This window comes from Diceros bicornis, chromosome 8, assembly GCF_020826845.1.
Source record: "Diceros bicornis minor isolate mBicDic1 chromosome 8, mDicBic1.mat.cur, whole genome shotgun sequence".
Classification (NCBI taxonomy): Eukaryota; Metazoa; Chordata; class Mammalia; order Perissodactyla; family Rhinocerotidae; genus Diceros; species Diceros bicornis.
The window spans coordinates 370,309-391,666 of record NC_080747.1 but is presented as its reverse complement, the minus strand read 5'-3'; the positions used below and the strand labels follow the sequence as shown (position 1 = coordinate 391,666).

At 64.1% G+C, this 21,358-nt stretch overlaps 2 protein-coding genes across 10 annotated transcripts in view; one reads left to right on the top strand and one right to left on the bottom strand.

The window, feature by feature from the left end:
* The first annotated feature begins 1,715 nt into the window (after window positions 1-1,715).
* Window positions 1,716-16,389, top strand: DGKQ (diacylglycerol kinase theta). Of its 3 annotated transcripts, XM_058546492.1 has the most exons (23): window positions 1,717-2,082; window positions 4,651-4,730; window positions 5,494-5,593; window positions 6,258-6,343; window positions 6,420-6,545; window positions 6,963-7,116; window positions 7,229-7,300; window positions 7,710-7,810; window positions 7,915-8,153; window positions 8,246-8,336; window positions 8,482-8,536; window positions 8,661-8,722; window positions 9,100-9,250; window positions 9,879-9,917; window positions 10,548-10,663; window positions 12,419-12,570; window positions 12,800-12,948; window positions 13,043-13,221; window positions 13,587-13,687; window positions 13,852-13,998; window positions 14,080-14,191; window positions 14,270-14,422; window positions 14,766-16,389. In XM_058546492.1, exons 1-23 carry the CDS (start codon window positions 1,797-1,799, stop codon window positions 14,865-14,867), a joined length of 2,853 nt encoding a protein of 950 aa, XP_058402475.1. In that variant the 5' UTR covers window positions 1,717-1,796; the 3' UTR covers window positions 14,868-16,389. The 3 variants fall into 3 exon arrangements, with proteins under 3 accessions (XP_058402477.1, XP_058402475.1, XP_058402476.1); XM_058546494.1 differs by lacking the exon at window positions 13,043-13,221 and having other exon boundaries at window positions 1,716-2,082; window positions 12,819-12,948; XM_058546493.1 differs by lacking the exons at window positions 1,717-2,082; window positions 4,651-4,730 and adding an exon at window positions 4,874-5,241.
* Window positions 16,390-16,478: 89 nt separating this feature from the next.
* Window positions 16,479-21,358, bottom strand: part of TMEM175 (transmembrane protein 175) — a 29,529-nt gene continuing 24,649 nt past the window's right edge. For all 7 annotated transcript variants that reach the window (XM_058546500.1, XM_058546498.1, XM_058546502.1 and 4 more), the window contains 3 exons: window positions 19,218-19,296; window positions 18,945-19,080; window positions 16,479-17,511 (listed from right to left, as the gene is read on the bottom strand). In XM_058546500.1, coding sequence (XP_058402483.1) covers window positions 16,854-17,511; window positions 18,945-19,080; window positions 19,218-19,296 — 873 coding nt within the window. In that variant the 3' untranslated portion in view covers window positions 16,479-16,853. The remainder of the gene's footprint in view (window positions 17,512-18,944; window positions 19,081-19,217; window positions 19,297-21,358) is intronic.

The window sequence follows — 21,358 nt, the reverse complement described above, 5'->3', positions numbered from 1 at the left end:
CCAGGAGCAGGGACTCAGAGCAGCTCTGGGGCTCCTGTCTGAGGGACCCCATGGGCCTCTGCACTCTGTTCTCCAGCCTCAAGATGTTTCCTCTGCTGCCGCCAGGCCAGCTCCTCCTGGTCACTCAGTCCTGGCTGCCTCCATCCACAGTGGCACTAAAACACTAAGTGGCATTTCTGGGCTTGTTTATTTTTCAGTTTGCTGTCTGTCTGCCCCAGAACTCACCTCCAGGTGCGCAGCGGATGCTCAGTGCACAGTTTCTGGACAAATGATGAACCTTCCCAGGATCGAGGGTGTCTTCTGACCTGGTCCCTGGCATCACCCTCTCTCTCCACTGCCCATTCCTGGAAGCCCCACTGCGCAAAAGGGAGCGTTGTTCTCTCTCCCTCTCTCCCTCCTTGTCTCCCCCAACAGGCCCTGCCAGCAGGTCTAGCACACTTCCAGGCATCTCCTCCATAGCATTTCTGGCCGTTACACCCTCTCCTGCACATTATCCTTCCTGGCTGTGTCCGCCATCTGGTTTTTCTCCTTTTCTGGGGCCCTAGAGCCCAGCCCTTCCCGGCACCCGCAGGAGCCAGCCCCTCTGAGGCCCTGCAGGCCCTGCTGACCCTTGGCCTGGCTCGAGGGCAGCCAGAAAAACACGGCAGGGACTGGGGGAGTCCCCAGGAGCCCGTTGGTCCACGACACCCAGCCCTGCCACACGCATCGCAATCCGCGGTCAGGCCTGCAAGAGCAGGGACCCGGAGTGCTGGCAGGAGAGGGGGGCAGGGCGACCAGCGTGGACATGTCCTCAGCGCCGCCTGGACGAGACAAAGCTGTGCCTCCTGCCTGGCAGGACGCATTCACTGCCTTCCCTGGGAGTGCGGTGGGGCGGGTCTTTCATAGAGGAGAGGGGTCCGCGGGGCCCGGCGGAGGGTCACGACAGGACGGCCGCCGAGGCCAGGGTGGGGAAGGAGGGATGCCGGCCCCTCGAGCTCCCCACGGGAGAGCTGATGGGAGGGGAACCATCCGAACAGGCTGGACAGCAACGTGCCAGCGGGCCGCAGGCCCTGGCCATCGCTGGTCAAAGCCTCGGTCACCGTCTGTGGTGCGGACAGGGGCAGGGCACCTGGGGTTCTCGGGCAGAGCAAGCCACGCGTCCGAAGACCCGGCAGACCGAGCCGCCCACTCACGGCTGGTGGGGCACGCGGGTTGCAGGCCCTCCAGGCCCGGGCCGGCTCCGTCGCCCTCCTCTACCTCGGACGCCAGATTGGGCCCCGAGGGCAGGGCCTGGCCCCTCCCCGGACCCCACCGGGGCGCCCACCACCCGAAACGCCATGGGGACCCCCAGCTCCTTCTCCGCCCCTCCGACCCCCAGGGGCCAAGGATCGTGTCGCGCGCTCTGGCTGCTGGCTGCTGGGTAGCCCTGCGGAACCGCGAGCCGCGGGCGGGATCCGGGTGCCCGTGGGAGGCGGCCGTCTGCGCAGGCGCGGGCCGGGTCCGCAGGAGCAAAGGTCCCACGGCGGTGTCTGGAGGCCGCGTGCGGGGAGGCCGGTCTCGGCTCGGAGCCTGCGGGGTCGGAGGCGGGCGACTGGCCCGAGGCCGCCAGGCGGTCCCGTCGCCCTCCAGGCCGCGGCACACGGCCCCCGCTCGGGCCCCGCCTCCCGCCCCAGGCCCCGCCCCGCGGGCGCGCGCCTGCGCAGTGGCTGCGGGCGCAGTCGGAAGCCCGGCGCGGACGGCTGGGTCGGCGGGCACGGCCGCCGTTCTTTCTGCAGCGCGGACCCGGCTTTCGGCCGCCGCGGGCGCTCGTGCCGGGGATGGCGGCGACGGCCGAGCCCGGGGCCCGCGCCTGGCTCGGCGGCGGCTCTCTACGCCCGGACAGCCCGGCCTCCAGCCCCGAGCTGGGCGGCAGAGGCCGCACGCGGCCGGGGCCGGGATCCGGGCCGGGGTCGGGGTCCGAGCCGGGGCCGGAGCGGGCGGGCGCCAGGTCCCCTGGCCCCGCCACGCCGGGCCACAGCTTCCGGAAGGTGACGCTCACCAAGCCCACCTTCTGCCACCTCTGCTCCGACTTCATCTGGGGGCTGGCCGGCTTCCTGTGCGACGGTGAGCGCCCGTGACCCCATCGCAGACCCCGGTCCCGGGCCAGGCAGGCACCTCCCCGCTGACCTCTGCACTCCCAGCAGTGGCCTCCCCAGGACAGAGCCCTTGGCCCACGGGGCAGGAGTGTGCCCGGCCCAGGCCCTCCCCATGGAGGTGACGAGGATCGCTCCTCCAGGGGCCTGGGGGCGTCAGGTGGCCGCGGCCCCCCCCCACTCCCCCCAACACTGTGGGGTCTCAGAAAAGAACTGCTCCCTGGGCTTTTTCACCTGGGTTGGGGTCCAATGGGGCAGGGTGAGCAAGGGGCAGGTGCCTGAGTGTTGGGGTGAGGCCAGCCCACCCTGAGCAGGCAGGACTCCTCCCCCCCGGGGGGGGGGGCGGGCAGCAAGGGGCAGCGGTGTGGCCAGGCAGGGCTGGCCTGGGCCCTGGCTCCTGTGCTCTGGTGCCTGTCTGTTCTCACCCTGCGTGCACGCTGCTGCCCACAGGGGGCGAGTGCTGGCGCTGCTCTGGCTCAGACTCCTGGAGAGCCGGGCCGGGGCCTGCCCCGAAGTGCGGCGTGCCCCAACAGGGCTCCCACCCAACTGCCAAGCCAGCCGACGGGGTGAGGAGGCTCCCCCTCCTCTGGCTGCTGGGCAGCTGGTGAGCCTGCTTCAGGGTCTGCTCTCTTTTAGTCCTGCTCCCTTCTGTAGGGCAGGTAGGTGGAGGGCCTTTGACCTGCTCAGGGAGACAAGTTCTGGAGACAAAGAGACCGCTCAGGCTGCGGTCTGCAGAGGAGGCTGGGCTCCTCACACAGGATGCCTTCTCCCAGGGGAAATGGCCTGGTTGTCCTGACCCCCAAAGGCTGTACCAGGTGGCCTGGCAAGCTGGCAGGGGTGTGGTCACCCCTGGTTTCTCAGTCAGATCAGAAAATTACACTGCCCTGCCTGGCTCCTGGGGATGCCAGGAGGCTGACTTGAGGTGGGAGACAGCCTTGTGCAGGCTGAGTCAGCTCCAAGTCTGAGGCTAGACCCAGGGCCCCCACAAAGGTGAAGGGGGTGAAGGCCAAGCTCCAGGTCTGAGGCTAGACCCAGGGCCCCCACAGGTGAGGGGGAGTGAAGGCCAGGCTCCAGGTCTCAGGGGCTCAAGAACCTTCGGCCTGGTCCTGGTGTGAAGCAGCTCATGGAAAGAGGCTCTGCCTGGGGCATGACGTGGAGGCTTCGCCAGGCAACTGTGTGAACGTTCTCCCCACCTCGGTGGAGAACAGGCTGGTGATCTCCGCCAACAGAGGGACCTGACCAGGATGTAGAGGAAGAGCCCCCTACTCCGCCAGGGAGCACCCAGGATGTGGGGCGTGGGGTGATCGGGCGCTATCTCTCTGGGCCAGAGGAGGAAGCTGGGCACTGCCTGCCCAAAGCTGCTGCCTTCCGCGGCAGAGCGAGTCTGGGTCCCCTGGGGGTGGGGGGAGCCCTTCTCCGGGCCTCCCCACTTCTCCCCACTTCATCCGACCACAGCCCACTTCTGGAGTTTTCTCTGAAGCAAGGCCTCAGGGCTGCTCTTGCCAGCCTGGAGGAGCTCGTCTGCCTCCGCCTGGGGACTGGGTGGGTGGGCTGCAGCCAGTGGGACAGGGCTGCCTCAAGGTCTCCGTGAAATGTAGTTTTCACCCAAGGCTGTGTTGGGGAGTGGGCCCCACTGCTGCCTGCCCACTTCCCAGCCCCCTGGGGCCTTGTCCATCCCGTCCCACCCCAGTGCTGTATGTGCCCCCAGAGACCATTCCGGCCACTCCTCGCATCCTCCACCCACTCCTGTCCACCTTCGGGTCCGTCTTCTGGCTGAGCCTTAGTCTCACTGGGCCTCCCCAGGACAGGTGGGGGTGCCCCCCTGCTGCTCCCTTGGGCCTCACGAGCACAGTGCACGTCTGAATGCTCACTGCCTTTGGAGCCTCTGGGCTGTCTGCCCCTCTGGCCGGGGGCAGGACAGGTGCAGCCCTCACTAGGCCAGCCATCCCGCCTGCCTTGGGGGTCCCGGTCCATCACAGGATGGCTCTGGGTCTCGGCAGGCATACAGTGTGTGTGTGCAGTTGTGGGCAGTGAGGGAAGGGTGTACTTGGTGAAGCTGGTCTGGGGGATGTGCAGAGATGCAGGAGCTGGCCAATTGCCCACCTGCCCGCCTGCCTGCCCCTCGTGGGTGACCAACTGCAGAGATGGGAAGGAGAGCTGGACCTGCATGTGGGGGGCAGGAGCCACGTTCAGGACACCAGGACACACCGTCATCCAGGATGGTCAGAGCCACCTAGGCCCCTGTTCCCTGCTCTGGGCTCTCTTGGGATGAGGGGCAGGGCAGAGGATCAGGGCATCCATGGCGCTCTAGGGGGAGGCTTTGCTGTGCCCTTCCTCTGTCCCCTGGAACTGCCCCCCATCAGCTGTGGCAGAGTAGGCCCACTGTGATGGGTGCTCTGCCCTGTCACAGAACGCTGGAGACCCGCCACAGCCCCTGGCGGTCCTGCTGGTCGAAGCCTCCCTTCTGCATGCCAAGCCCTGGGGTCTCTTGATTCCTGGGCAGGATAGGGGCCAACTCATGCAGCTCTCATTCCCACAGCCTGCAACTTCATGTCCCATGAGAAGTGCCTGAAGCATGTGAAGACCCCCTGTACGAGCCTGGCGCCCAGCCTGGTCCGCGTACGTAAGAAGTGTGGCTGCCACACCTACCGGCAGGGGCAGAGGGGCTGGGGAGGCCGGCTTTTGTGGCAGGTCCTGGGCTGGGAGTCAGGATGGCGGGTTGGATGGGGTGGGCGGTGGGACCAGCCTGGGGGGCTGGGATGTGCTGGTCTGGGTTCCCGAGCTGCCGACTGCATTCCTGCCTGTGAGCCCCTCCCAGGGCAGCAGCCGGGCCTCACTTCCCTCTGGTTCTGACCCCATCTCCTCTGGGCTCCCTGGCACCCAGCACTGCCCCTCCTGCCTGGGGGTGGGCCTCCCTCCACCTGTGCTTCATCCAGGTCGCCCCAAATGTATCATGGGAGGAACAGGCCGGGGAAGTGGTCAGTGCCTGGGATCCCTGGGCAGTGCAGCTGGATCAGGTCTCGACAGGACCAGTAGGGACCTGCAGAGGAGCAGGGGTGTCCCCCATGGAGGGGGCTGCCTGAGATCACAGCCCGGGCAGCCCAGCATTGGTCCTGCACAGAGTGGGGAGGTGGGCGTGCTTGGTAGTCCCCAGCAGGACCCTTCGGGGGCACCCACAGCACTGTGTAAATAGTGTTCGGGAGGATTTGGGGGTGTTGCAGGGGTCAGGCATGTGGCATGGGGTGGTGATGGGAGCTCTCAGGAACGTGGAGGAGGACGGTCTGCAGGACCTGGATGGGCGGCAGATTGGGGTTGAGGCGCCAGGCGGGGATGCCCCAGGCTGGGGATGCCCCAGGTTGAGGCGGTGCTCTGCTTCCTCCAGGTCCCTGTGGCCCACTGCTTCGGCCCCCGGGCGCTCTACAAGCGCAAGTTCTGTGCCGTGTGCCGCAGGGGCCTGGAGGCGCCCGCGCTCCGCTGTGAAGGTACTGCCCGGGCCTGCCGGCTCCCTTCGGGTCCGAGCCTCTCCCCAACCTCCCGGGCCCTGGTCTCTGCCGCTCAGGGTGGCCCAGCACTGCCCTCGGCCAGGCGCTGGTCAGGGGTGGTGGGTGGGAGGCGGGCTGGTGCTTTAGGGGTGGGCATTTGTGGTTTCAGAGCTGCCCGGGCAGTCAGGTCCAGGGCACAGGGGTGCAGGCCGCGCGTTGAGAAGGGCCAGGCAGGGAGAGACGCGGGTGGCCGGTCCTCTCCCCGAGAGGTGGGGGCTGTCCCTGCCCCGCACATCAGGGGCAGAAAGGTTAAAGAAAGCGTGGCCATGGGCCGGCCCCGTGGCTTAGCGGTTAAGTGCACGTGCTCCGCTGCTGGCGGCCCGGGGTTCGGACCCCAGGCACGCACGGACACACCACTTCCCCGGCCATGCTGAGGCCACGTCCCACATACAGCAACTAGAAGGATGTGCAGCTATGACATACAACTATCTACTGGGGCTTTGGGGGAAAAACTAACTGAATAAATAAAATTAAAAAAAAAAAAAAAGGAAGCGTGGCCAGGGTGAGGGTGAGGGCGAGACCCAGACCCGAGCAGAGGTGCCAGCGAGAAGGGAGCGGGTCCGTGGGGAGAGGCGAGAGGCCCCTAACCCTGCCCGCCCCCCAGTGTGTGAGCTGCACGTTCACCCCGACTGTGTGCCCTTCGCCTGCAGCGACTGCCGCCAGTGCCACCGGGACGGGTACCGGGACCACGTGAGTGCGGGGGGCCAGGGGGCTGGGGGCCGGGCACTGGGCAGCTGGGCGAGCCCGCTGACGGCCCCCTCCCCAGGACACGCACCTCCACCACTGGCGAGAGGGGAACCTACCCTCCGGCGCGCGCTGCGAGGTCTGCAGGAAGACGTGCGGCTCCTCCGACGTGCTGGCCGGCGTGCGCTGCGAGTGGTGCGGCGTGCAGGTGGGGCGGGGCCTGGGCGGGGGGCCCTGGGGGCCGGGGAGCTGAGTGGGGGGCGGGAGTGGTGCGGCGTGCCGGTGGGGCGGGGCCTGGGCGGGGGCCCCTAGGGGCCCGGGAGTTGAGGGGCGGGGCGGGAGTGGTGCGGCGTGCCGGTGGGACACGCGGGGGTCCTGGGTGCCCGGGTTCCGGGGGGGGGGGTGCATTGTCCAGTGGGAAAGCACGGTGGGAGTCCTGGGGGGTGTGGGGGTGCCTCCCGTCTATCTGAGCTGTCTGCATCCAGCTCTTTCGGGGTGGAGGTCCCCGTTGTACAGAGGGGAGTCGAGGCCTCGCGCTCAGCATGGGCCCGGGTGGAGTCACTGAGGGCTGCCTGGACCGGGCCTCTCCGGCCGGAGGCCCCAAGCTCAAGTCCGTGCCCCCCAGGCCCACTCGGTCTGTTCCGCGGCGCTCGCCCCCGAGTGCGCGTTCGGGCGTCTTCGCACCCTGGTCCTGCCTCCGGCGTGCGTGCGCCTGCTCTCCCGAAACTTCGGCAAGACGCACTGCTTCCGCATCGCCGAGGGCGCCGCCCCGGAGCCGGGTGAGCGCGGGCGCGGGCGCGGGCGCGGGCGCGGGCGCGGGCGCGGGCAGCGGGCAGCGGGGGGGTGGGCCGGCCGGGCGTTGAGTGAGAGGCCGCTGTGCCCGTCCCGCAGGCGAGGGGGATGACGGCGTGGACGCGGGCGCCCCGGCCGGCCCGGGCAGAGAGGCGCTGGCGCCGGAGTCTGGTAAGTGCCGCTTAGCTACCGCCTAGTCCCCAGCCGGGATCCCCGCCCTGTTCGCCCGTCCGTCCCTCGTCCCCGTTCCTCGTCCCCGTCCCGTCCCTCACCCGACCCTCATCCCCATCCTGTTCCTCACCTGTCCCGTTCCTCACCCAACCCTCGTCCCCGTCCTGTTCCTCACCGGTCCCTTGTCCCCATCCCGTTCCTCACCAGTCCCTCATCCCGTTCCTCACTCCATCTTTCATCACCATCTCGTTCCTCACTCTGTGCCTCATCCCCTTCCCGTCCCTGTCCCGTCCCTCATCCCTGTCCCGTCCCTCACCCGTCCCACATCCCCATGCCGTTCCTCAGCCGTCCCGCATTCTGCGCCCGGTCCCCAGCTCCACGGACTCACACTCACTTCTCTCTGGCCCAGGCAAGCAGACCCTGAAGGTCTTTGATGGCAATGACGCCGTGCAGCGAAACCACTTTCGTGTCATCACTGTCCCCCGCTTGGCCAGGAGTGAGGAGCTGCTGGTAAGAGGGAGCCCCCACAGGAGCTGTGGCAGGCCTGTTCCTGAGGGCCATGTGTTGTCCAGCCTGGCCCCGGTTCCCGTGCACACCTGACCACCCCCCCACAGGAGGCCGCGCTCCGGGCCTACTACATCATGGAGGACCCTCGTGACTTCGAGCTGCAGGTGTTCCCCCCACCTGCACAGGCTGGCAACCCCGGGGCCCGAGGAAAAGCCCGGAGTGGTGGAACTGCGGAGGAGGAGGGCGGCAGAGGCTCTGGGTCCCGCGAGGCTGCGCCCGAGGCCTGGATCATCCGAGCTCGGCCCCGCACCCAGGAAGTGCTAAAGATCTACCCGGCCTGGCTCAAGTGAGACCCAGGCCTGAAGCACAAGGTCTGCTGGCGGGAGTTGGGAGGGGTCGGGGCCGTGTGACTAGAGCTCCTGAGCTTGTCTCCTGCAGGGTGGGTGTGGCCTACGTGTCCATCCGTGTGACCCCGCAGAGCACTGCCCGGACTGTGGTGCTGGAGGTCCTCCCGCTGCTTGGACGCGAGGTGTGTACGCTGGGCCCACCTTGGTCCTGGCCAGCCCGGTGGGCCAGGCCACTGTCCCAGCCCTGGTGTGGCTGCCCTGTGTGGGTGTCCCGAGGAGGGTGAGGGAGCTGGTCCGGGCCTGATGCCCCAAACCCTGACCCCACAGGCTGAGGGTCCTGAGAGCTTCCAGCTGGTAGAGGTGCTCATGGGCAGCAGGCAAGGTGAGTGGGCATCTGCCGCCAGCGTCCTGACGAGCGTGCCTCAGTGCCCTGGGTCTCAGGGCAGCTGTGTGCAGAGGTGAGCAAGGCGCCCGGGGCTGATGGGCCATGCCTCTCGCCCTTGCAGTCCAGCGGACGGTGCTGGTGGATGAGGAGCCCTTGCTTGGCCGGCTTCGAGACATCCGGCAGGTCAGCGGGTGTGGACGCTGGTCCCTGGGGAGCTGCTGGCCTTCGGCCACAGCCTCCACCTCATGGAGAGGGAGCTGCCCCGGGATACCTTGTCCACCCTGGCAGGCAGCTGACCGTCCTGGCTGGCAATGCCTCTCTTCCTGGGCCTGGTGGGTCTGTCTGCTCCCTAACAAGTCACCCGTTCCTGGAAGGTGGGGTCCCCCAGGGCAGTGGAGGGGCTTGTCCCGAGGGAGGCCGCCTGTGAGTTCTCCCTCTTCTCTCCTTGTCTCGGTTTCTTCCTCTTGGGGAATCTTCCAGCAGCCCATCTCTGGATGTGGAGGGTGAGGGCCAGGCCCTGGGGCTCTGCCCAGCGCCCTCCTCCCCTCCCCCTCCCACAGACATCCCTGTGGCAGATGAGCCAGACGCGGTTCTACGTGGCCGAGAGCAGGGTTGTGGTGCCGCGTGTCTCCCTGTTTGTTGGTGGCCTGCCGCCGGGCCTGTCCCCCCAGGAGTACAGCAGCCTGCTGGATGAGGCTGTGGCCACCAAAGGTGTGACTGCGTGGGCTGGCGTGGGGCTACTGGCCACCAGGAACAGGATGGGGGCCTGAGAGCAGGCCATGGGGCTACTGTGTCAAGGCCAGGTTCTCCTGTCCCCGCACGCTGCCTAAGCCTTCGCCCGGAGGGCTTCCTGTCCGGTGGGTCTCTGTGCTCACCTCCAGGGCTCCGACTGCATCGCCTCCTCGGAGGAGGGGTTTCTGAGCCTCCTGAGGTCCAGCCTCTGCTTTCTCTGCCCCGGCCCTGGTGGGGAGCAGGGACTTCCCGGCTGGGTGGTGTGAAATTACCCTGAGCAGGAGGCAGGGGCTGGGCAGGAGGCTGTGGGCCGCATGAGTGTGGACAGCCCTGAGGGCAGGGCCCTGGGGGATGGGTCGTGGGTCTGGGGGGGGAGGTCGGGCCCCGGGGGGGTGAGTTGGGGGGCTGGTGAGGGAGTCGGGCATCTGGGGGGTGAGTGGGGGGCCTGATGGGGTGAGTCTGGGCCTTGGTGGGGGAGTCGGGGGCTTGGTTGAGTCGGGTCTGGGGGAGGTCGTGCCCTGGGGGGGAGTTGGGGGTCTTGGGGAGGTCGGGCCCTGGGCCTCCGTGGTGCATGTCCTGCGACCGCTGAGTCAGCCTGTCTTTGCAGTGGGCCTGGTGTCTGTGAGCCACGTCTACTCCTGGCAAGGTGAGCCCTGAGGGGCGAGGTTGGGCTGGTTAGAGGTCGTTCCTGGAGTTAGAGGAAAGAGCCTTGACTTCCTTGGTTCCGTGTGAAACGTTTTCTCGTCCGGACCAACCTTTCTCCATGGCTGTGGCTGTGCCAGTGAGCCATTTGTGTGCATTTCCTGGCTCGCAGCTGCGACGCTTTTGCTAAAACGTGACTGAGGTGCAGAGAAGGCGTCCTCCATACTTGTTCTGCCCGTGGGTTCACGTCTTCTATCATAGAAAGCTTCATGTCTGCCCATGAGCAGGAGTACAGACTGTGAGCCCACGTCCCTTCTGTGGGTCCTCAGCAGTTAGCAGCATTCTCCGTTCTTGTGGGTGCATCCCCCCCGTCATGGGTCCCAGGGGCTCCATGGGCCAGGGGACAAGAGTGGGCCTGGCTGTTCCTCCCCACCTCCTGGTGGCCTCGCTCGCGTGCACCCACCATGTCCTGTTTCTCAAGTCCAGCTGTCCTTGAAGGCTCCCCGGGGAGAGGGATCACACCATGTGAGCTTGGACGGGCTGATCTGAGGCCGGCTGCAGCGAGAGCCGGGTCCCCTTCTGGCTGCAGGGAGAGGCAAGGCCCTAGCCTCAGCTCACGGCCCACCTGCTGCAGGTGCTGTGGTGCTGGACGTGGCCTGCTTCGCAGAGGCCGAGCGGCTGTACATGCTGGTCAAGGACACGGTTGTGCACGGCCGGCTGCTGACTGCTCTGGTGCTCCCGGATGTCCTGGTGAGTGGGCCTGGGGCAAGCACTAGGGGGACGTGGCCTCCATCACTGGTTTGTCTAATGCTCGAGGGTTGGAGCGAAGTCCATCTGCCATGCACGGTCCGATTGACACCGAGGGAGGGGCCCGAGGTCCCAGGTGGAGGCCTGTGATGGCGGCTGACGGGCCAAGGACCGCAGCACGCAGCTCCCATTCTGCGGAGGCCATCTCCTAAGGGCCGGCGTGTATTTGTGACCGTGCGGGCATCTGGCCAGGCCCTGGCCCCACTGCCCCTGTGCGGTAGGCCTCAGGACGCTTGCTTGTGCCCAGACCCCTTCTGGCCAGTAGGTGATGCTGTCTGACTTGGATGTTGGGTGCCCAGCGGCCGGCACAGGGCGAAGGTGTGCTCTGCTATGGGCACCGCACAGTCAGGGTGAGGTGAGGGGCCAGAGTCCTATGCCCGTCCCACGCCTTGTGCCTTTGCAGCAGCCTCTGGTCCTCGGCCCTGCTGGCCCCAAGGGCCCCTTGAGGTGTCTATGGCTGCTCTGCTCCTGATCTCTGACCCTGACCACTGACTCCCGTCCAGGCGGAGCAGAAAAGAGCAGAATGAGTTTAGGGTCTATGGCTGGGTTGGCGACACCTCCAGGTTCTGGGTGCGCTGTCCCCACCCTGAGGCGAGATGAAGAAGGTGGGTCCTGCCCTGGTCAGGACAGGGTGGCTGTCCCACTGTCCTGATGAGGACACAGCACCTGCAGGTCAGGGCCCTGGTCAGCCGGCTCCGTGGGCAGAGCTGGGCGGGCGATGCCGACACGCGCTTTCTCTCTCCTGTCAGCTGCCTGCCCCCGGGGTGAGCAGGTAAGTGGTGACCGCAGGCAGCTCTGCCCACTGGGTCACACGTGTGTCGTCGGCCTTGAGCCACGGCCGCTTCCCACTGTGTCTGCGCCCGGCCTGTCTGTTTCCTGTTGCTCAGCGACCCCCATCATGGGGATGCCAGCCTTCCATGCTTGTCATTGTGGGGACCCCAATTCCCTGTCCTTGCCATTGTGGGGACCCTAGGACCCTTTCTGTGCTATTATGGAGTTCCTAGCTTTTCCTGTCTTCACCATGGTAGGGACACCAGTCCCTATCCTTGTCATTGTGGGAACCCCAGCCCCCCGTCCTCACCATTGTGGGGGCCCCAGACTGCCACCCTCACCATTGTGGGGACCCCTGCCCACTATCTCCTGGGCACTGTGTTTCAGGGGTTATGTGTGGGGGAGCTGGGCTTCGTCCAGAGGTGAGGGGAGGCATGGGGCTGCCCTGTGAACTGGGCTGTTCTCCTGGCAGCTGTGGGGGTGGTTGGGGGCCCCAGGGCGTGTGGTCCCCCCAAGGTGTGTGGTCCCCCCTGGGTGTGCACTGGGTGACTTGGAGGGGCAGGTGGGGTCCCGCATGGGCTTCCAGCCTGGCCCATTAGCTGTGTGGATCAGGTGGTGGGTGTGGTGTGGTGTGTGTGCTTGGAGCTCCAGGCTGGCCAGCCTCATCTCTGCCCCATTGGCCAGTGGCCTGGGGGTGTCCCTCTGCCATGGAGGGTGCCCCGAGCAGTCAGTGGTGAGGTAGGGATGGCTGTGCAGACCGTGGGCCTTGTGTGTGCCTTCTTCGGGAGGGGCTGGCCCCAAGCTGGCTCAGGCCAGGTGGGCTCAGGGTGGGGGTGCTCCCTGCCCAGGGAGTAGGGTCGGGGAGACACTGGTTGTGTCTTGAGGGGCGGCCTTGGGAGCCTGCTCTGATCCAGCCTTGTCTGTCAGCACACGAAGCTGCCCCCAGACTGCCGCCCCCTCCTCGTGTTTGTGAACCCCAAAAGTGGAGGCCTCAAGGGCCGTGACCTGCTTTGCAGTTTCCGGAAGCTGCTGAACCCTCACCAGGTCTTTGAGCTGACCAACGGGGGGCCTCTGCCCGGGTGAGTCCGCCGCACCACATATAGCCTGGCAGGCCCCAGAAGGGGGGCAGCACACACTCACTGATGGGCAGTGGGAACAGGTTGGGGTTCAGTGTGGAACCCTCACGGGCTGCCTTGGGCATGGGATGAGTTGCGGCTTGCTCTGCCCTGGGGTCGTGACTTCTGCCCCCTCTCGCTGCACACCTGTGTGGCTGTGACTGTGGCAGAATGCCTGTCTCCCTATCGCCAGGTTCCACATGTTCTCCCAGGTACCCTGCTTCCGGGTGCTGGTGTGCGGAGGGGACGGCACTGTGGGCTGGGTGCTTGCTGCCCTGGAGGAGATGCGACACCGTCTGGCTTGCCCGGATCCTTCTGTGGCCATCCTGCCTCTGGGCACAGGTGGGGTTTATCCGTTCCTGCCCCGAGTTTCAGTTGAGGTCTGGGGTGGGGGTGGGGGTGTGGAAAGTCAGTGTGCATCTCACCCGTGTCCCAGGGAACGACCTTGGCCGGGTCCTCCGCTGGGGGGCGGGCTACAGTGGAGAGGACCCATTCTCTGTGCTGGTGTCTGTGGATGAGGCTGATGCTGTGCTCATGGACCGCTGGACCATCCTGCTAGACGCTCATGAGGCCAGCGGTGCAGAGAACAGCGTGGTAGATGTTGAGCCCCCCAAGGTACCCGTGTGCCGGGTGAGGGTATGGCACTGTTGGGCCCCTGCAGGCGACTCATCCTTGTCCAGCCACACTCTGGTGTAGGCTCCAGCACCATCCCCTTTACGGATGGGGAAGCCGAGGCACAGAGCAGTGCCTTGCCGAGTGGCGTGCCTCATGCTGGCTGGCTCAGACCTTTGCCTGCTCCGAGTGCCATGCTGCTTCTCTGGGTGCTGGCAGTTACTAAGCAGGGCGGTCACCGGATGGAAGCAACTCTGACCACGGCAGCAGAGTTGGGTTGGAGACAAGGAGGCTGGACTCAGCTTGGGGGATGTGGGGGGTACCTGGTGGGGGCTGATGGGGCCACAGGAGAACACGCCTTTCCCCAGATCGTGCAGATGAGTAACTACTGTGGGATTGGCATTGATGCGGAGCTAAGCCTTGACTTCCACCAGGCACGGGAGGAGGAGCCCGGCAGGTTCACAAGCAGGTGTGAGCTGAGCAAGGATGGGAGCTTGGGGCCGCCCCTGGTGATGGCGTGCTTCCACTTCCTGGGGACTTACGAGCGGGAACTGGTGGAGGGGGCTGCAACCCCAGGGCTGCTTTAGGTGGGAAAGGGCCCCCCTTGTGATAGTAGGTGTCCCTCTTCTGCAGGTTCCACAACAAGGGCGTGTATGTGCGAGTTGGGCTGCAGAAGATCAGCCACTCGCGCAGCCTGCACAAGGAGATCCGGCTGCAGGTAGAGCAGCAGGAGGTGGAGCTGCCCAGCATCGAGGGTCTCATCTTCATCAACATCCCCAGGTGCCAGCGGGTGGGGCTCCCCGAGGGCTCTGGCCCTCATCCAGCCTGCACTTATCTTCCTACTGCTCCCTCTCTGTACAGCTGGGGCTCAGGGGCTGATCTCTGGGGCTCTGAGAGCGACTCGAGGTTTGAGAAGCCGCGCATGGACGATGGGTTGCTGGAGGTGGTAGGGGTGACGGGCGTCATGCACATGGTGAGTGGCCAGGCCAGGTGGGCTGGGCCTGGTGTGGTGCTGCGACCCGCTGAGCCTGGTGTGTGCTCTCCCGGCCAGGGCCAGGTCCAGGGTGGGCTGCGCTCCGGCATCCGCATCGCCCAGGGCTCCTACTTCCGCGTCACCCTCCTCAAAGCCACACCTGTGCAGGTGGACGGCGAGCCATGGGTCCAGGGTCCCGGGCACATGATCATCTCAGCCACCGGCCTGAAGGTATGTCAGGTGTGGGGTGAGCCAGGTGGGGCCAGAGAGGTGAGGTGGGCTCAGTGCTGGCCAGCCTCAGCTGTACAGAGTGGTCAGCACTGCCCTGGTAGCCCTGCTGCGGCTGGTTCTTCACTGACTCCTGGTCACAAGGCCCCCCTGGGGCCTCAGAGGGGAGGGGTGTCTGCTGGGCAGTGGCCAGGCTTGAGCTCCCTCCCCACAAGCCACAGTCATGGCAGCCCCCTGCTCCTCCCCTTCTGTAAATGGGCTGAGCTGGCGTTGGGCGTCCTGGGGTCCCAGGGCCAGGTGGCCTGTGGCGTCGCCCAGCCCTCTGACCTCACCTGCCCTGGAACAGGTCCACATGCTCAGGAAGGCCAAGCAGAAGCCCAGGAAGGCCGGGACCCCCAAGGATGCCCGAGCAGATGGAGTGCCTACCCCTGGGGGTGACCCCAGGTAGAGGAGGCAGGCCCTAGAGCAGTCTGCGCCCGTACTACAGCAGCACCGGCCGGTGGATGGACTTGCCCGCAGCCCTGACCTCGGGGCGTTTCCCCCTTGTCCCCAAGCCACATGGGAATTCTTGGGTGGGTAGTGGGCATTCCCTCTGGGCTTCCACACCAGTGACTGGGGTGGGCACAGGTCTCTACCTGGCCAGGCCTCTCGTCCCCTGGAAGGGGGGCACTCCTCCCTTTGTGTCCCTCACCTCCCTGAGCCCCTTGAGCTGGGCGGCGCTGGACTTCATCTTGTGCTCCTGGGCCGCCCCCTGGATGCTCTGACACAGCAGCTGACTCCGTGGGCCCTGGGTGTGCCTAGAGACATGGGACCCCCAGCCACCAGCTCCTCTGGCCTCACCTCACCAACGAGGGCTGGGCGGAGGCACCTGCTGTGTGTTTTGGGGGAAGGTGCCTTCTCTCCCGGCCTTGTCACTGCGGCCGAGCTGCTTGGGCCACAGGGCCCAGGCAGTGTCTGGCTGGGCGTGGTCCTGAGCCTGGCTGGTGGCCCCAGAGTGGCAGGGCTGCACCTGGGGAGAGCAGGGCCCTAAGGAGGCCAAGTGGGCTCAGCCACCGTCCTCAAGGTGGAGTGTGGTGCCCAGGAGGCAGCGGGAGGAGGAGGGCCGGGCCCTCACGAGGGCAGGCAGAGTGCACCTGGAAGGGACCAGAAGTAAACGCATGCAGGCCTGGGCCCTGGAGGTCCAGAGGAAGGTTATGGAAGTGAAGTGTGACCCCAGGACCGACTTGGCACTTTATGTTCTGTTTGCCAGCACTCAGCATGCCAGTTTCTAGCGTCTGCTCAGCAGATGGGACTTCTGCGGGCTCAGTGCTTCTCCATGTGGAGACCCGGCTCTGTGGGACATGGGACAGGGCTGCCAGGCGGGCTGCTCGCAGCTGCGTCTTCCACTGAGCTCCCGAGTCAGACGGCCCACAGAGTCACATCTGACTCTGGGAGGACCCTGACCCAGCATGAACTGTCTGCTTGGGAATTCTCCTGAGGCCCCCAAAGAAGGGATTCACAAGTCCACACCTTTCCCAGTCGTCCCTTCTGCGCTTGGCACTGTCTGGCCAGGCTGGGCCCTCATACCCCTTGGCCATGGCTTTGCCCTGAGTTTTGGCCTCAACCTCAGACAGGGCCCCACCCAGCCCTGTGCCCCACAAGCTTCTGCCAAAATCGCATAGACCAATGCACTGTAACAGCCATTTGTGGTGGATGTTCTTGTCACATGCCTCCAGTGCACAGATGCACGTTCCTTGTGGTCACGTCCCCAAGTCCCCAGTGGTGTAGTTTTTACTTCGCAGGCCCCAGTGTTGGTTTCAGTCTGTAGGAATTGTCTGTAAATTGTGATTAGGGTGACTGTTTGTATTTAAGTGAGTCTGTGTGCCAGGTGGGGCTGCAGGCTCTGCACCAATCCCTCGTGTGTAATTTATACCTGAATGTGACCATAACTTATATCCGGGACAATACAGTCAGCACTGCTGTCCTGCTGCTCTCACCCCCACTGTGCCTCATGACCAGCGTGGGGAGGGACGGTTTGGCAGCCCAGCAGCCGCCAGGGAGCTCTGCGTGCTGGGAGGGTGGGCCGGGGTGGGCTAAGCCAGGTCTGGGGGGCTGCACTGCCTGTTGAGGACCCAGGGCCACATGCACACCCATGCCCCCACGAGGCTGAGGCTGTGGGCTCCCGGCCGGGCCCCAGCTGCCCCTGGAACCACCGAAATGTCAGTCCCCACACGGCTTGTGTTAGCTTGATGGAGACAGAGAATGCAGGCCCAGGGGGCAGAGATGGGCACGTGCAGCGACACAAAGTCGAGGTCCTGTGACGCTCTCCTCTGAGAGTGGAAAACCACCTGAGGACACTGAGTAGAACATGAAATCTCACAAGGAAAGGAAAACCCAAGCTCGGGCCACCGGGCTGACACTGTGACCTCCGGCTGGGGTGGGCAAGGACCTCACGCTAGCAGGGAGCAGGGAGGAGCAGGGACCGAGAGTCATCCTCAGCCCCAAGCTCTGGCACGGGGAGGCCACGCAGGGCCCACAGGACAGCCAGGGCCAGGCGCACGAGGAGGCGCAGCAGCAGGAAGGCGAAGGGCACGGCGATCTGCATGAGGTGGAAGATGGCGGTGCTGAACCTGCTCAGGAAGCAGGTACAGGTGAAGGCCAGCAGGCTGGCGCAGGGGTACAGCGCGAGCTTGGCGAACATGAACGCGTGCTCCTGGCCCCCGAATCGCGCCGAGGGCTGCAGCGTCTCCCTCTCGTGCAGCAGAGCTGTGGTCCAGATGGCAAACTGGAAGATGCTGGCGAAGAAGATGATGGCACAGCTGATACGCACGCTCTCGAGCTCATCGCGGGGCTGCCGAGCGAAGGCCGAGGTCTGCTGGTAGGCCAGCGGGAGGCCGCCCACGAAGGCCAGCGAGAGTGTGTTGAGCAGACCCATGGACTGCGTGGCCTTGCGGATGTGCAGGAAGAGCGAGTGGTGGGCGAACCAGAGCAGGCCCACCGTGGCAAAGGAGCCGAAGTACGCCAGGAAATGCGGCCCGTACACGCTCAGTGCTGCCACCAGGCTGCCGTGGAACTTTTCCTTCACGTCCTTGGCGTCCGGCACGTTGTCCTCGCTGAGGATGGTGAACAGATGGCATTTGTAGCAGACTTACCACGGGTGTCTGGTCGGGGCTGCAGCCCCGCCCTGCCTGAGCCAGTGAGGGCTGCCTCCCCCCCCCGGCACACTTGAATTTCAGATGAATGACGAGGACTTGAGCACACCAAGTTTTCATTTTACTATGTCTATATACACACTTAGTATTTTAAACAATTACGTGTCAATCACCTGAAGCTCAAATTTAACTGTATCCTGTCTCTTCTTCACTAACTGGCAGCCCTGCCCGCCAGACCCCAGGGCTGGCCCCCAGCTTGCAGCCCCTTTGGCCTCCCTGGGTGGGTACTCGTGTGGTCTGTCCACCCTCCTGCAGCTGCCCATCCTGAGGAGCAGTTCTGCAGATCTGAGGGGGGCTTGCCTCCACAGTTCTCAGATTCCTGGGACAAACTTTATTGTAAAGAACAATTCTGAGGCACGTCTGGCCCCCTGGCTCTTCCCCTTCATGGGGGTCGTGGGGGCTGCTGCCCCCCAACTGCATAGCCCAGAGCGCACAGTGGTGGCATCATCTTTTATCACTGAGGGGAGTGAAGCAGCCTGGACGCCTCTGTGCTCACAGTGGCAGCTGCACATGTGTTGGGGGGGAGCTGGAACTTCGAAGGTTTGAAGGTGGGGACAGGAGGCGGAGCCTGGGGGGTTGCCTGGGGACCCCCACCCGGGTCCTCAGGGCTTGCAGGGAGGGTGACTGTGGCTCTGGGTGGGGGAAGGAGGCCCCCCAGCTGTCCCACGCAGCTGCTTGGCGAGGGGCCCGAGACAGCGTGGCCCTGGCTGCAGGGCAGGAGCAAAGCCACAGCATTCTGGACCCTAGGTCCAGGCTCAGAGATCAGTACCAATGACTGTTTGCTCCCCATTTTCAAGAATTCTCAAGTCACAGTAGGAAAAAGCTACCAAGAGAAAATTAAGAGAATCGAGACTTCAGATTATCAGATGCAGGATGTCAACCAGAGGGCTCTGACGTGTTAACGCGATAGGAACGTACTGAAGTACGACTATAAAAAAGGATGGAGTGTTTGGAAAAGAAGCAAATAAAACACGATACCTAAGATCAGAATGCTGAAGAGGCACAGCAGGGGAGCCAACAGTGAAGGGAAGAAACAAGACCCCAAGGCGGAACGGAGGTGCGGGCAGGTCGCAGAGACGGATGGGGAGACCAGATGGGGAGAGGGACCTCCCTGGCGTCCCCTGCCCTGGCCCGTGCTCTCAGGTGGGGACTGCTGGCAGGGAGACCCCCCGCTCTGGGAGCTCTGCCCAGGGTGGGATTCCTCTTCCAGGGGAGGGTGGCGCTGGGAGACCACAGCGCCTTTGTGGGGTTGGAGGATGAGGGACACTTCGCAGAGAGGTGGGCCGTGGACCCCCCTCCGTCATGTCTGGGGCAGCCCAAGTGTGGGTCCTCACCAGATGTCCAGGATGAGGAGCGTGGCCACGATGGCGTAGACCCCGTCACTGAAGGCCTCCACTCGCTCCTTGCTGAGAGGCTCGTGCAGATCGAAGGTGAAGAACTCCATGCTGTGAGGTGGGGGCTCCCGGGGGCCTGTGGACGGGCCAGGAAGGAGGAGCTGGCCAAGCCCTTGGGGGCCGGGACCCCGCAGGGACGCCTGGCCGTCACAGGTGCTCTGTAGGCCCTGGAAGCTGTGCCGAGGCCCCAACGCCAGCCCGCCCGGCACCTACCCACAAGCCTGCTTTTGCACCAGCTGGTGGCCTTGCTGAGGTAGGGGAGGAAGACGACCGTCGCCATCAGCAGGTACGACTGCAGGAGACACATGACAGGTCAGGGGGTGTGGCACCTCCACCCAGGGGACAGTCGGGGGTGTGGTGCCTCCGAGGGGGGCTGGAATCCCACCCTGCAGCGATGGGCTCCAAAGGGAGGGCAGCGTGAGCAACAGAAGAAAAAACAGGTGAATTATACGTCATCAGGACGAAGAACTCTGCATCACAGAACATTATCAGGAGCGTGAATAGACAACTCACAGGACAGAGAAAATGTCTGCAAGCCATCTCCCTGATAAGGGTCTAGGATCCAGAATATGGAGAGACCCCACAAGAGACAGCCTGGTTCAAAAACTGGCACAGGTCTGAGGATACGTTTCTCACTCACAGGCAGCCAACAAGCACATGAAGATGCTCAGCATCACTACCATCAGGGAAACGCAAGTCCACTCCACCACGAGACACCACCTCCCTCCCAGGAGGACGCCCACTACCCCAAAGCAGAAAAAAGTCCTGGCGAGGGTGTGGAAACTGGAACCCTGGGCACCGTTGGTGGGAGTGTAAAATGGTGCAGCCGCCGTGGAAAACAGTATGGACGTTCCTCAAACAATTGATATGATCCAGCAATCCTAGTTCTGGGCATATTCCCAAAAGAGTTGAAAACAGGATCTCAAAGAGACATTTTCACACCCATGTTCACAACTGCTAAAATGTGGAAGCAACCCAACTGTCCATCAACACAAGGTCCATCCACACGGGGAGCATTATTGGGTAACGCAGGGGAACGAAGCATTGAGACACACTACAGTGTGGATGAACCTTGCAAACATGCGTGAAAGAAGCCAGACACAAAGCCTCATATTTTATGATTCCATTTATATGAAATACCTATAAGAGGTAAATCCAGAGAGACAGAAAGTAGGATAGTGGTTTCAAGGGACTCTGGGGAGGGAGATGGGGAGTGACTGCTGATGGGGACGGAGTTTCTGTGTGGGGTGATAAAAAGTTCTAGAACCACACAGGAGGCGATGACTGCACGGCGATGTGAATGACATTACTGCTGCACAGTCGCACATTTTAGAATGGTTACAGCGGTAAATCTTATGTTATACCCGATTATTTAAAAAGGGATGTGGAGGGCCGGCCCCGTGGCTTAGTGGTTAAGTGCGTGCGCTCCGCTACTGGTGGCCCGGTTCGGATCCCAGGCGCGCACTGACCCACCACTTCTCCGGCCATGCTGAGGCCGCGTCCCACATACAGCAACTAGAAGGATGTGCAACTGTGATATACAACTACCTACTGGGGCTTTGGGGGAAAAAAAGGAGGAGGATTGGCAATAGATGTTAGCGTAGAGCCAGTCTTCCTCAGCAAAAAGAGGAGGATTAGCATGAATGTTAGCTCACGGCTGATCTTCCTCACACACACACACACAAAAAAATTGTGAAAAAAAATAAAAAATAAAAATAAAAAGGGATGTGGAGGGCAACTGGGCAGTGTTTCCTGGGCCCGGAGGCGGCTGCACCAGGCGCCCTTGCACTGGGCTCTGGAAGTCCTAGCCCTCAGGCTGGTGCAGGCCAGCAAGTCCCATGAGGGCTCTGCTCACCTCTGCAATTCACCCCTGCAATCGCTGTGCCCACAGGGCGCAGCCCACACCCCTGCCACCCCGCCCTCAGTGGAGGGCTCCCTCCCCTCTGTCCTGCACGCCAAGGACTTCAAGGTCACCCGACGGGGGCTAGAGACAATACACAGTATATAACTCAGGGAGGCAATGGGCTGCTGGGGTGGGGGTGGGAGCGGGAGTGATAGGTCTGTTTATAACCCAGTCTCCCTGCTCCAAGAGACCATACCATACACGTCATTCAACAAACATACACTGAGAGAGGCACCTCCCAGGCACAAGGTAGGTAAGAGCAGAACATTCTAGAAGGAGGCCAATGGTGACCACTGCAGGGTCAGCAGGAGGGGGTGCCACGGAACAGGAGGAAAAGGAGGAAACGGAACAGTGCAAGAGGGAACCTGAGTCCTTGGAAGGACAGGTGGGAAGTGCAGGCCGCCAGGTCCTGGTGTGAGAGGCCCTGGGACCCGTGAGTGCCACGGTCGGA

Coding starts and splice junctions, on each gene's coding strand:
- DGKQ (XM_058546492.1), top strand. CDS start 1,797: ATGGCGGCGACGGCCGAGCCCGGGGCCCGCGCCTGGCTCGGCGGCGGC. Junction 6,546..6,962: donor GCGAGTGGTGCGGCGTGCAG/GTGGGGCGGGGC, acceptor CGTGCCCCCCAG/GCCCACTCGGTCTGTTCCGC. Junction 10,664..12,418: donor TGGTGCTCCCGGATGTCCTG/GTGAGTGGGCCT, acceptor CTTGTCTGTCAG/CACACGAAGCTGCCCCCAGA.